This window comes from Haliotis rubra, unplaced genomic scaffold, assembly GCF_003918875.1.
Source record: "Haliotis rubra isolate DU_JTF1 unplaced genomic scaffold, ASM391887v1 Scf29, whole genome shotgun sequence".
Classification (NCBI taxonomy): domain Eukaryota; kingdom Metazoa; phylum Mollusca; class Gastropoda; order Lepetellida; family Haliotidae; genus Haliotis; species Haliotis rubra.
In genome coordinates, this window is record NW_025766957.1 from 1,799,998 (window position 1) to 1,815,386 (window position 15,389).

Consider the following 15,389-nt stretch of genomic DNA (forward strand, 5'->3'; position numbering starts at 1 on the left):
TTGCTATTGGGCCTAGAGCTTCACCTCGGTGGGCATCTGTGTGATTTTTTGTAAGCGATTCGGAGCATTGGTTTAGGAGGTATGTTTGGTACACAAATCGGCGGAGTAATAAATAATAATAACAATAATAATCCGAACGATTACAATAGGTCTCCTGCCAAGAGGCAAGGAGCCCTAATTACTAAAATCTCAATGAAACAGCGATATTGACATGGTAGTTGCTCGAAATGAGTTGGTGAAATAAAACAAGCTTTCAACGTAATGGACAGTGGGCACGTACATCTAAAATCGCTTTTCAATGATACGTCGTATTAATGGCGTGTGTGACCACCCCCGTCTATAACACGCATAGCCGAAGATCCGGGTTAGAATGGGTCTTCAGCAACCCAGGCTTGCCGTAAGAGGCGACTGACGGGGCCGGGTGGTCAGGCTCGCTGACTTGGTTGACACGTGTAATCGTATCCAAATTGTGTAGATCAATGCTCATGATGTTGATCACTGGATTGTCCAGAATCGATTATTTACAGACCGCCGCCAAATACATGTAGCTGGAATATTACTGAGTGCGGCGTTAAACAACAGCCATTAAACGTTAATGTAAACTTAAAGGTCAGTAGATTAATTCAGCTCATTCATGGATGTGGCCGCCAAGCATTGGTAGCAGAGATAGTATACTGACGTACATAAGAAAGTATACACCTGGTGTTATGGGACTATTCCCATTAAAACCATAACTATGTTGCTAGCAATGTTGTAATTGGGTACAATATCTGTGGTGTTTTGGAAACACGTGCACAGTGTTTATGACAAGGCAGAATCAAAACACTTTTTAAATATTAATGCTGTTTTAAAGAAAATATTTTCCCAAAGAATCAGGTGTGCTTTCTTTTGAACGTAAGAGAGATAGCGCTCTAGGGAACTTGAGTGTTTGACGTTGCTGAGAGCAGCGGGTAGCGGGATTTCCTGATACTTCAGGGTCCTTTTGTTTAACCTAACGCTCCAACGTGGACAAAGTTTGTTTACTTCCAATCTCCCAAAAAGCTAAATGCCAGACAGTTTGCAGGGTGATGTGAGCCTGTCTGCGAGAAGCTTTGAGATGTCGGTCAGTTTGTGATGTGGGGCGGTGGGTTAGCCAAGTGGTTAAAGCGTTCGCTCGTCACGCCGAAGACCCGGGTTCTATTCTCCAGATGGGCACATTGTGTGAAGCCCAGTTAGGGTGTCCCCCGCCGAGATATTGCTGGAATATTGTTAAAAGCGGCGTAAAACCCAACTCACTTACACACTGTTTGTGATGTGCAAGTGTTTCCTGTTTTCTGTTTGTGATGTACCAGGGTTTCCTGTTTGTGATGTACCAGGATTTCCTGTTTGTGATGCACCAGTGTTTCCTGTTTGTGTTTCAGATGCAATCGGTTGCTCCCAGTGCAACGTGTTCAGTCAGGGAGTTACCAACACGTGTGACAACCCGCGGCAGATGAACGACTGCTTCGCATGTCTCAAAACATACACCAAAATACGGCTCCATAACAGACTGGGGGAGTACTCGTGTAAGTATATGTATACATGGAGGTATAGTATGGTCAGTTAGGACAGTGGAGAAATAGTTAGGTCAGTGTAATTGTAGTAAGGCCAATGTAGGTACAATAGGAACAGAGTAAATAAAATAACGTCAGTGTAAGGATAGTAAGATCGGTGTAAGGAAAGTAAGCTTATTATAGGAGTATTAGCCGGGCACGAGTAAGGATAATAGGGTCATTAAAAAAAGATTAAAATGACTTGGGCCTATATTTTCCAAACGTTCGTAGCCCAACGAACTTCTTAGACCATTCTTAAAACATTGCCACCGTGATATTGCTGGAACATTGCAAAAAGCGGCGTAAAACCCAACTCACTCACTCACTCACTCACTTAAAACATTGGCTACGACCAGGGTGCCGTTCCACTAACCGATCTTATCTAAGATCAATCTTAGCAAGTTACGCCAATTTTACAATCGTCTTAGCTAAAAGTTACACCCGTTCGACTAACCGATCTTAGGCCGATCGTAGCTGGTCCCGATCTTACGATCCGATCCAAGCTTAGATCGAGACTCTTTCGTGCGAGAGATAGAGGAATGCGAGGCACGAGTTATCTCCCTTTGCATAGTCTAGCAACATTCGTCACCACTCGCCCCTTTCCGTAACCTGCAAGAAGACTCGTCCCCCCTCTCGATGCTTGTTATGTGCGAAAATACGACAAACCAATCAGAACGCGCGTAAATGACTGCGGTGCTTTGGTAAAAATAATCCCGAGTACTTAAATCGTTTATGGCATTATGTCATTGTTTAAAAAGTCATGAAAAATATACATCGTCATATTGAAAGTACAAAGAACTTAGCTAACAGGATTTTGCTGTCTAATGTGAAGTTTTGGATAAGCATCATGCGATTGACGGTGAGAGATTCAAATACACGCACGTGCAAATGATAGACCAGACAATCCAGTGATCAACAGCATGCGCATCGATCTGCGCAGTTGGGAACCGATGACATGTGTCAACCAAGTCAGCGAGCCTGACCACCCGATTCCGTTAGTGGCCTCTTACGACAGGCATGGGTTATTGAAGTTCAATATTCTAACCCGGACCTTCATGGGTATTTTTCCAACCAAGTGTAAACGTGGAGAAAAAACCTAGAGCAAAATATTAGGGTAGTGGGCACCTTGGTTTCAGGTGCAAGTGCGTGAGAACGCTGGGTATCAAGCAAAATATAATAATAATAAATGCATATTTATAGTGCGCCTATTCCACATCCTTGGGCATGCTCAAAGCGCTGTGTACAGATAATTTACACGAGAATATTTACAGCCGAGATGATAAGTAATATACTGAGAACAGGTTTTAAGTCTGGACTTTTAAGAGCTTTCAGAGCTTTTAATATGTGCCTGAACCTTGTCAATCAGAATAAACAAGGCATGACGAGGCTATAACGTATGTAGAATCTGTCAGTGGTCTTGAATAACACGCGGCCTGCCTTTAGAATCCCCCACCATATATGCGCAGTAAAATCAAGCATATTTGTATCTTTTTGCTTCAGAACATTGTTCACTTTACGGCTGTCCCTATTCTTAACCATTACGTTGCAATATTGTTGTACAAATGTGTTACACCGACTCGCTCGGTTGTGTTCCTATGACGACAGTGGTCAGACTGGCCTGACATTTGTAAGGCTTCAGAGCAGTGTTTGTTTACATCACAGAAATATACAAATTCATTTTATGGGGGGATTTTAGGGGACGCTCACGGTGAAATGCTCGCTCTTATTTTTCACATAGAATAGGAAAGCCACCATTTTGGTTTCTCTACGATTGATTTTAGCTATCCTAAGTTGGTCATGAGCAACTTAGACTTTGAATCTTAACTTTACGATTGACTTAGGTAAGATTGGTTAGTGGAACGGTATGCCGATTGTAACGTCACGCTAAGATTGGGATTTTAGGGGTTTACGATTGGCGTTGGGCTAAGATCGGTTAGTGGAACGGCACCCAGGTAAGGATGGTAAATTCTGTCCAATTGTAGTAAGGCCCATGTGGATATAGTAAGAGAATTGTAAATATAATGAGGCCAGTGCAAGGAAAATAAGGCCAATATAAGTTTGGTAAGGCCAGTGTAAGTATAACAAGAGTGGTCTATATAAATGTTGTAAAACAGTGTGACCACAGTGCGACAATTGTTAGTACGGCAGGGCTAGGTTTTTAAGTTAACCCATCAAATTGTCCATTAAAAGGATACAAGAATAGTTCGGGCATAAGAAACATATTTACCTCCCAGTCGTTCTCCGTTCATTGTTACATTTTGGGATTTGTCAGCGTTCAACTTGATCGGAAAAACACGAAATTCAATGAAGCTCCAATATATATTATTATTATATATATATTGAAATATGTACAGTATTACAAGTATCGACTTTATGCAATTGCAACGGAACACATCACATACTGCCATACAGGCAAATCTAAACAATAACATTGCATCAGAATATATACAGTAATTGTTTCTGATAGTTATATATGTTTACATGTATAATTATTATATTTTCAATTCACAGATTCAGAGGTGATCTCGCGATATTGCATCAAACAATCAGCGACTGCGTTTATTCAGGATGCCGGTTGCTACTACCAGAAGAACAACGGCGGTTACACTGAACGTTGCTACTGCTACGAGCATAACTGTAACAGCCCTGCAACGACATTCACACTGTCTTCTCTTACAGTATTGGTGGCCATCGGAACCAGAATAATCATGTGGTGAAGGGAGATAACTCACTACTAGCATTACAGAGTTGACTTCCTTCGGTGTCGTCTCCTCTCCGTAAATATAACAATTTGACGGAATGACGAGTTGTGGTGAATCGTTCGTTTTAAAGAAGCGGAATATTTGGGAGTTGGGCTTGGGTTGGAATGTGCATTCAAACTGGATTGCAATTTATTTCTCCGAGGCAGCTAAACTAATTTAGGCGTTTGATTTTTGAATCATGCTGTTGATTGAGATACAAATCCTTTCTGCTGTCGACATTCACGTCTGGTGTATTCCGAATGATTCTGTTGGTTGGACGCTGTAATCAAAGTGTCAGTTTGTACATGAATAAATGGAAACGATGACAGCTAAATAAAAAGCAAGGCGTAGATTCACTTACTGGTTTATCTACGCTCAACAGGATGATTTCAAGATATGTATTATTAGGGCCATTTTCAACGACTGAGGTTTCTGTGGGCCACTGTATATAAAATGGCCACGTTAATGCTGTTAGAGTTGCCTCCCCTAGACCGCATTTGGGTCTGGTCATTATCCGTGCCAGCTGGTTCTTTGTATTCTTGCATAGCTATTTTGCCATTAGCAGCTAAAGGGTCAATTTGCTGACTGATCCTTGGTCTGTCCGTACCAGACACGTACCCATGGGCTCCACGAGTGGCAAGGAGCCTTTGTAAAAGGCCTCGCGTATCCTTTATCACGAGTTGACAGAAATGAAATATTATTTAAATGCAACTCACTCCATTTAATTGGTTCCATTCAGATGGATTATTCCAGTGAAAGGAAAACTACTACTGTAAGCTACTTTGTTGTGGGCAGAAAAAGAAAACATTCCCTTAATTTTAAATCATGTCTTAGCATGTGCTCATTATAGACGCATCGTGTAACATAGATCAATAATTTTACAGTACTTTACACCAACTTCGGGTTACTTTGTCATAAGATATATTATTTTGTCAAGTTTTTAAAATGATATTTAGATATTATACCATGTCCTCATAACCAAAATATATTTACGTTAGATCTATAATATAATGTATCCCTTGACCCATCAATAATATAATGTATACATATTATCTAAATTATTTTAAAAATCCGAACTAAAAAATTCATGAATTCTTTCGGTTTGAATTAAAAGTAGAGGATTTGAGTGGGTCAGAATTCAGTTCGCTGTACAGAGTTGCGTCCCTTAAGCACTCCAGAAACCAATGAGACAAATATCTTAAATCTGCATCAAATCCTTCAAAATCAAGCTGACACGACGTGAAACCCCAACTTACTCATTAGAAGTAAGGGCCGGTGGGGTAGCCCAGTGGTTAAAGCGTTCGCTCGTCACGCCAATGACACGGGTTCAATTCCCCACATGGGTACAATGTGTGAAGCCCATTTCTGGTGTCCCCCGCCGTGATATTGCTGGGATATTGCTAAAAGCGGCGTAAAGCTAAACTCACTCACTCACTCATTAGAAGTAACACTGGACAATACGTAAAACATCTGATTGGTCCAAATAAGAGGACCTTCACGTTTATCCACCTCATTATTTTGATGTGGGTTAATATTTCTTCTTGAATCATGTCCCTGATTATTAACATGCATATTGTATTGTTACCCTTACATGTCAGATTACAAATCTAATAAGTAATTCATAATATGTTTGGTATTAAAGGTTTCAATATCTACAACAATTTGGAATCGTCGCCTTGCCTCACTGTATCTGTAAATATGTTTGTAGTTTTTAACGACAGCAGATCTGGAGTGTATTATATACTTTAGTACTCATTTCATATTTCTTGGACCCGGGAAGATCCGGGTTAGAATGAGCCTTCAGTAACCCATGCTTGTCGTAAGAGGCGACTAACGGGATCGGGTGGTCAGACTCGCTGACTTGGTTGACACATGTCATCGGTTCCCAATCGCGCCGATCGATGCTCATGCTGTTGATCACTGGATTGTCTGGTCCAGACTCGATTATTCAGACCGCGGCCATATAGCTGGAATATTGCTGAGTGCGGTGTAAAACTAAACTCACTCACTCACTCATATTTCTTGTCATGCCTACGTTTTATTTTCATTCAAAGCATGTTTTCATTCGTATGTTGGTCGTGTTGAAAGACGTTTGACATTCTATTTTCTGAAGTATTCAAATGTATTCTTTGAATTTATAAATTCCTGGTATTCAACAAATTAGTATTTGAAAACAATACGGTCATGTATTAAATAGTTAAGGACGAGCATTCACTCATGATGATCATATCCAGTATTAATGTGTGTATTTAGCCATACTCAGTAACATAATCATAAATGTATATTTCATTGACACTTGTATGATGTTTTATATACTTAATTGTAAACTTATGTTGCGTTTTTCTTTGTAAATACCACGACTTCATAATGGTCGTATATATCATGCTTTCATATTTTTTATTAAAAACAAATCACAAACATCAGACTTCTTCGTATTTTTCGATACAGTTCAACCGCGAGAAACACGACACACCAGCCTTCCCTAGTGCGTCGTTGATCCAGTCATGATACCCAAAGAGCATTCTTAAAGTGACTGGTTGAACGAGATTATTGTCCCCGGGGTCCGTCAGAGGTCGCTTTGTCATACTATCTTACCTGCGAGGTATGAACTTTGAGAGTTAGAGGGCGACAAATATTTATAGCGTATATTTGAAGAAACATCGGTTTAAGGGAATAGATCCTTTAGATATTGTTTGGATATAACTTGTAAAAATACTGTATATTTATGTAATAAGAAGCTGAAAAAATTACCACAATATATGAACTTTTCGACAGGATAATATACTCTCAATAATAAATAATGTTGTTTAACGACGAGTTTTCACAACAGTGCCTATACATGCATTCCATTTCCATTTACTATTTTGTATCTATTTTTAGTCCACTTGCTACTTATTTTTAAAATTGCCAACAATGTCGGATTGCTCATATAGTTTCAGAACATAAACATTCAAAACAATTAGTTTTCAGACAATTAGTATTTACACCTGTCGCAGGTATTCGAAAACCGAAAAGATGGAGAAGTTACTAATAGTTTTGGTGTTGATCGTTAGTTTATTTGGATCATGTAAGTATATATCACAAATCGCAACCCGTATATTGTTTAGACAATAGACATTCCAATTATCAGCCGATTTGAATAACAAACGGAACACGTAAAATCGCTGAGGCACTGCCTCTCTAAACACTGACAAGTGTTGAAAATAGCGGAAGTGATCTCTCAAAACGGCGTCCAATGTACATTAAATGATTCTGAAAATGTATGTAGATCTGTATGAATCGTATGGAAAGTTTGGTATGGTAGAAAGGTTGACAATGTCACTCATCATGATCAGGTGCAGGTATGTGTGTGTGCTGCTGATAATGAATGGGTGACAACCTGACCCCTCGCAGTACGTTGGCAGTTCAACCATGCAGTGTAGCCTGATAAATATATCGTACCTGAGCTGCCACGGAGGTCGGGTTTACATAATGAGGCAACTGTACATGTAGTTATTACGTCAGTTTTCAAGCAGAACTTTTGTATTTGAAATCTACAAAGCGTGTATAGAGATTTTGAGAAAAAGACACCGTTTCTATGTTGACAATTCAGGTTTTTAGGTTTTAAGGGTTTCTTAAATATCACCAAACCGACCATGGTCATAGTGTTGAAATGTCTCAGCGTTAAGTCTGTTATATCACAATACAATTTCCCCGCCATATAACTGGAATAATTCGGAGTGCGGCGTAAAACTAAACTCACTCACCAAGACAATATCCAACCCTGCAAGTTACAATTGACTTTCCCAAGCACTGCGATGTAACTGTTCGTGTTAGATGCAGGGTTAAAACCCAGTTCACTCAGCAGTGACGCTCAACGGTGTGGGGCAGTATTCTAATGCAGCGATCATAATATATTTTTATTTGGAAGTATATTACTTTTAAGTCAACACTTCGTAGGAAACAATATTCGCACTGGAGACGACACAAAGGCATATATAAACATATATAGATGTATTTGACAACCCTCCACACGGTCTTTTGTGACACACACACACACACACACACACACACACACACACACACACACACACACACACACACACACACACCCCGCCTTGATATTGCTGGAATATTGCAAAAAACGGCGTAAAACTAAACTAAACAATTGTTGATGATATAATTAGATGTGCTCGGGGAATACTTGTTCTGTTTACGTTTTCGGCAAGACATATGATGAAGATAGAAAAATGGAAGGTTGGTGGATGGATGATTATTTACTTGTCATCTGATGATGATTGGGTGGATGAATATTCAACCTGGCGTTTGATGAAGATGGATGGATGAATATGTTACCTGTCATCTGATTATGATTGGGTGGATGAATATTCAACCTGGCGTTTGATGAAGATGGATGGATGAATATTTACTTGTCATCTGATTATGATTGGGTGGATGAATATTCTACCTGGCGTTTGATGAAGATGGATGGATGAATATTTACTGGTCATTTGATGATGATTGGGTGGAAGAATATTCTACCTGACGTTTGATGAAGATCGATGAATATTATACTTGGCGTTTGATGAAGATAGATGATATATATTCTATCTGGCATTTGATGAAGATGGATGAATATTGTACCTAGCGATTGATGAAGGATGAATATTGTAGCTGGCGCTTGATGAAGATGGTTGGAGAGACGAATATATGTTTAACTGGCATTTGATGAAGACAGGTGGATAAAACTAAACCAGGCTTATGATGAGCTTAGATGATTGGATAGAAAATGAATGGAAGGATATTCGAACTAATATTTGATGAAGACAGATTGAGAATGGATGCATAAGAAAGAGATATATGGATATTGGAAGAATAAGGGATAGATGATGATCAACCTGTCATATGTTGACTTAGCTGATGGTGTGCCCTGGTCCTCGTGGAGACATGTCTTTATCATTATGACATGACATTCCAGTGAAGTAAATCGCTTTTTCAAATGCGATGAATTGTTTTTACCTAATTTGCATATGTAAACAGCCCACCCTGGGCGTGGTGTTTCTGCTTTCCCGATGTTTTCACGTGCCGCAAAAACATAGAGTCCCACCCAGTATACATCAACATAGGCTGATTTTATATAGTTTGACGGACAAAAGATAGATCTAGTGATCAAACTAATCTTAGACAGAAATAAATAATCAACTTTACAACTTGCAGAAAACAAGATTCATCCATGGTAATCTCTTCAGAGTAAATGACGAAAGCGTGAAATCCGAGATCGAGAAACCTCTCTATTCACGACTGTCAAGTAACCACCACGCATGGGGATTTTACGGGACGCTTTAATCACCCCGCGCCGTGTTCGTACCCAATCGAGTTGGTCCCACGGTTATTGCATTATAGGGTGAAGCGCTTCAGTTAGTACCGCGGAGCGCACCCGTCTCGCGTACACGTTACGTCTCTGATTGATCATTTTATCACTCGATGGACTGTATGGTGAAAACGCTTTCATATGCTGAACGCTTTCATATAGCTGTAATACTGCAAAGTTCAGCGTTGAAAAACAAATACACGTATTCGAACACGCATTAAACACACATTGCTAAATGTCGATAATTAACTAACTTATTACTCATTCAGTAGTATTCAGTATGATGGCGCTGAGGGGATTCCGGGACGAATAGATTCAATGTGCACAGTTCGGGTTTTTTTCTAAATGGTAGTGGGGAGACTTGCGACGCTGTTTAGAGTTATGTCCCTTAGGCCAGTGTTCCTTCGATCGCGGATTTTATCTCCCGGTTCACCCTAATAATAATTCTAGTTTTCCAGCACCTGAATCGTATTTGTTGGTTTTCGAAAGTAGCAGACAAGCTGCATGTGGGGTTATCCCACATTAGAAATACTGATCTGCTGCAAACGAGGCGTGTGTGGCCAGAATTGCTACTAGCCGTGAGTGAGTGAATTAGTTTTACGCCGCTTTTAGCAATATTCCAGCAATATCACGGTAAAGGACACCAGAAATGGACTTCACACATTGTACCCATGTGGGGAATCGAACACGGGTCTTCGGCGTGACGAGCGAACGCTTTAACCACTAGGCTACCCCACCGCCCCTGCTAGCTGTGAAGTGACAGGAGGTGCGTCGTATATCATTGGGATTATCCTACAGTGTGAGGAGACGAAATGGATCGGGAGGTCACTTGATTGATTGATTTCTCTTCGAACGATGTGGACTGTTGGGTGGCCTAGTAGTTAGAGCGTTCACTCGTCATGAAGACACGGGTTCGATTCCCCACATGGGTTCAATGTATGGAGCCCATTTATGGTGTGATATTGCCAGAATATTGCCATAAGCGGCGTAAAACCTTACCCACTCCTTCGAACGATGCTTCTAGGGTAAATCACAGGATTGTCCGGTCCACACGGTTATTTACATACAGTTCTCATACAATTGTAATGTTGTGAAGTTCCTAGTTACACAATACATTCAATAAGTAAGTTAGTGAGCATAACACAGAAGGAAAATACATAAATTAAAACAGTTACGTAATATTTTGTTCATCCGTGCACTTACTTCACTCCCAGGCCTGAGCATACAGTGTCACCAGTGCGCCATGGTGGGAGGCGACGACTGCGGGGACTACTACGACGGTGCAGCTAATAGCGACAACATTGACGATTGCGGAGATAAAGACACCCATTGTGTCAAATTCAAGACAAAAGTATGGATTGGAGACTCAGGTTACATCAACGGCCGCTTGAGAGGTAGGTGCATTATGACGGTGGGGTAGCCCAGTGGTTAGAGCGTTAGCTCGTCATGCCCGGGTTTGATTCGCCATACTGGTACAATGTATGAATTCCATTTCTAGTGTCCTGTGACATTGCTTGATATATTGATAAAACCAGACTCAACCACTCCCTCCCCTGTGCAGCCCCTTTCCGAGTACAGGAAGCTTAACAGACCAACCCCAGTTCTGCACAAAATGTAAACCGCTTGTAAAAAAACTGTGGTCACAGTCAGTATGCGTGATCATGTAAAAAGAGGCAACACTAAATAATAAAATAGATATGAGGTTTGTTTTAATTACTGGATGGATGTACATTTTTAAAAAACACAAAAATCTTACAGAAAATCACCCAATCATAGCGGTCAGACGATTCAGTCTGCACTGAAGGCTACGGATAGTACGAATACGTACTTGTTAATCTACGGGTTCTGATTTGGTGTAGAATAACCTATACGATCGTTTCTAATCAGAATTACCGGGACAATATGTTTCACCAAAGCTGAAAACCTATACTAGTATTATTACTTCGGTCCTTCCTCCCAAATTGAGCATACAGCCCATGTTATAACTGGAATACTGTTCAAAGCAGCGTTAAAACCCATATCACTCGCACACTCTTACGGGGCGGTGGGGTAGCCAAGTGGTTATAGCTTTCGCTCCTCACGTCGAAGGCCCGGGTTCGATTCCCCACATGGGTACAGTGTGCGAAGCCCATTTCTGGTGTCCCCCTCCGTGATGTTGCTGGAATATTGCTGAAAGCGGCATAAAACCATACTCACCCACTCTTACATTTATTTTTTGTCTATTTTGTATCTATCTTTTTCAGAGTCTGTGATTGTCACACGTGGGTGCACTAGAGACCCAGGGTACGGTGACGGGTGTGAGGGTACCCAGGCCGCCGGGGGTCTCGTTATCAAGTGTAGATGTAGCACGGACGGCTGCAACAGCGCCAACTCCATGTACAACCTTACGACCTTGACGACTACTGTCTTACTGTCCGTGGCGGTAGCTGCTTTCAACAAGAGATAGCTAGAGACATCACCGTTTCATCATGTCCATATAACGTCGTCGATTTTATGCAACGTGATGAAAAAGACTCATACGAAAATACAATGTGTGCCCAATACCAATCGCCTCCACTGGGAACAATAACTGAAAACACCACTTGCCAAAATTAGTGTGTTTGAAATTAAATTGTTTTTACATAAACACTTACAGCCCCTTTGATTTCATTTTAGACCGATGAATTGCTTACTAACACAAATATAATAATTGCAACAAAACCAAATTTTGCACAGTCGCATGAAATCGACAGACCAACTCTGTTGATTTGTCTCATATTTTTGGACACCCGAATAAAAAAGTTGTCCAACGAACGATCAATATTTTGTTGTCACTTTTCGCTATTTGTTTGGCCAGGGGGGACCCCTTGCTGGTAGAACAGCCATGTAATCAACAAGCGTGTGTAGTGAAATTGACATTTCACATGTGCAACTCGCACACCTTGCTGTTCTACTAGCAAGTGGTTCCCCCTCCTACAAAATAGAAAGAAGTGACAACAAAGTGATGATCGTTAGTTCCAAACATTTTTATTCGGGTGTCCAAAAATATGAGACAAATCATCAGAGTTGGTCTGTCGGTTTCATGTACCTGTGCAAAATTTGGTTTTGTTGCATTTATTAGATTTTGTGTTAGCAATTCATTGGTCTCAAATGAAATCAAACCGACTGTATATGAAGTAATATCCCTGGTCTTTTTATGACGTCGATGTGTTCATTACACTGCAATCAACAGATGGAATATTTTACATAATGCATTTTGTAGTTTCAAATTCTGTGTTCAAGTAGATCTAGAGCTTATCCAGAGACCCTGGATAACGTTAGACAGCTGTGGATAGCATTTCATGTGTCCACAATTCGTGCTATATTTGAGAAAAACACAAATCGGCATAATTCAGAATATTCATTTACTGATCTGTAAATATGTTATAGGCTTGCTCGTGTATGAATATACTACTCCACTTTTCATAAGGATAAGCTAATATGCCATTGTATGTAAATATACACCTGACAGCTTCTGTGAATACGTCCTGCGTAATATTCTTATCAAAAGTTGAGTAGTATATAATGTATGATAATGTTTGCCATAGATAGTGAAGTATTTAATCGAGATTTTTAGTCTTCCTTCCTAACAGTTTTAAATCTGGAATTAGACCATGTTAACAGACACGAAGTAGGGTAAAAAAGCATCCGTGCAGACAAGAGGTAGACGTGCTGGTGTGCGTTGGTCAAGTCATCGTACATTGACCGACGCGACGTCCAGCAACGAAAACAATCCCCAGATTTATTTCCAGAGCTGTTTACTTAACATAATCTAAACGCAAATTACTTGAGAAAGATATGGATTTGTTTGAAAAATAAAAGAAATTTGAGTGTTTGCGTAGACATACTTCGCATTTTGATTGGCATTCTAGAAGTTGGGTAGATGAAGAATGATGACTATTGTTATGGAGATACAACTTCTTTATTCTGTATTCTACGTTTCGACATAGATTCTAATGTCTACCTCACCACTTGCCTGACAACGACATTAACATCTATGTCGAAACGTTGCCCATACAGAATAAAGAAGTTGTATATCCATAAAAATAGTCCTTATTCTTCATACTTCGCATGTCAGACCATTTCTTTCATCCTGTACATCCATGTCATACATTTATAGTAATATTCAATCACTACTGTGTAATATTTTGTAAAACAAACTATTGTGCATTCTTGTAAAAGCATTATTATAAGTCCTTGATTTTATGGGATTTTTCTAAATACTGATTTTTTGTATATACATTTTAATAAAGAAATTATATCTATTTGAAGTTGTGTAGTTGTTTATGCCATGTTATAACTGAACTACTGTTATGGACCGTTCAAGATTTATGGACAGGGGGTGATGATGATTTTTATGGAGAAGCACGTACAATGTGAATGATCTCCCCTTTATGTGCAAAGTAAGTGGACCCCCCTACATGTCATGTACAAAAAGTATTTGGTATGCGGTAGTCTTAGAGGGTATTTGTGGCTCGACAATATTGCTGGTGGGTGGTAAATAAAATCGTATTCGGTTAGCAGGTAAAATATAAATATTGGTCCGTACTCGCCATTCATTGTGATCATCCGATGTGCAATACCTGGTGATTTTTACACGTATACCAACGAACGCTGGAAGTCTGGCAGGATTGTGTCTTACATTTGTTCCACAGGCCCTCGTGTCATTGCGAGGATTAGAGATTTTATAAAATATATACACAAATTTGAGATGACCCCGTCTCGAAATGCTTCACAGTATAATACATTATGACAAGGCCAGACACTTCGGTACACCCCACCCGACTGCTTTGCCGATCGCTACGCTACCATCGGATGCAATCGATTGAAACCCGATTTTGACCCTCAACTAAACGATCTTGACACAAATGGCTAGCGATATATCCGCACAAAACGGGGTGCGGTCGAAGCAAGCCCTCTGGTTGGTTGATGTTTGTTAAGGAGACATTTACAAATGATGCTTTCTTTTGAGAAGCCATTGATGGAAAAAAATCTTACATTTCTTCCAAGTCAAGCAGTCGATGAAAGTAAATATTCCCGAGAATTTATAAAGAATGTGCAGATTTAGCAGCGTTGACCAACCAGAGGGCTTGCTTCGACCACACCCCCATTTTGTGCGGATATATTGTCAGCCATTTGTGTCAAGATCGTTTAGCTGAGGGTCAAAATCGGGTTTCAATCGACTTGCAGAAATAACAATAAAGAACTGGTAGGTGTCATGAGTGGTGCTCGATAGGCCAATCATCCATGATTATGTTTACATTAAGTTTTAATCAATTGCATGTTATGGTATCGTAGCGATCGGCAAAGCAGTCGGGTGGGGTGTACCGAAGTGTCTGGCCTTGTCATAACGTATTGTACTGTGAAGCATTTCGAGACGGGGTCATCTCAAAACCAATATTTTTTTAATCATTAATCCTTGCAAAGACACGAGGGCCTGTGATTTGTTCGTGCGGATTGTTGACAACAAAAGGACAGACATGACGCGACATGTAGAGATCACTTGTTGATGGACGGGTGAAATGATGTTCAAAGTCGCATTCAAAATCATTGCACATATAAAGAATAGCTGTGCGTGCGTGCACAGGGGCTTGTATTGCTGAAAATAATACGTCCTGGGTCCTACAAGCGTACACTGATATCCATATACATATAAAGAAGGAAAGTGATGTAACGCACACAAACTTGTCAGACACCCCCCTCTCGTAA

General features: G+C 40.2%; 2 protein-coding genes across 2 annotated transcripts in view; both read left to right on the plus strand.

Moving 5' to 3' along the window:
• Nucleotides 1-5,070, plus strand: part of LOC124281814 — a 30,794-nt gene extending 25,724 nt beyond the window's left edge. Inside the window, exons 2-3 of the mRNA XM_046717808.1 lie at nucleotides 1,401-1,544; nucleotides 4,083-5,070. Of these exons, the coding sequence (XP_046573764.1) occupies nucleotides 1,401-1,544; nucleotides 4,083-4,288 (350 nt within the window). The 3' untranslated portion in view covers nucleotides 4,289-5,070. The remainder of the gene's footprint in view (nucleotides 1-1,400; nucleotides 1,545-4,082) is intronic.
• Nucleotides 5,071-7,263: 2,193 nt separating this feature from the next.
• On the plus strand, nucleotides 7,264-12,622 carry LOC124281813. The gene is made up of 3 exons (XM_046717807.1): nucleotides 7,264-7,379; nucleotides 10,877-11,056; nucleotides 11,906-12,622. The coding sequence occupies exons 1-3, from the start codon at nucleotides 7,328-7,330 to the stop codon at nucleotides 12,106-12,108; spliced, it is 435 nt and encodes a 144-aa protein (XP_046573763.1). The 5' UTR covers nucleotides 7,264-7,327; the 3' UTR covers nucleotides 12,109-12,622.
• The last annotated feature ends 2,767 nt before the right edge of the window (nucleotides 12,623-15,389 follow it).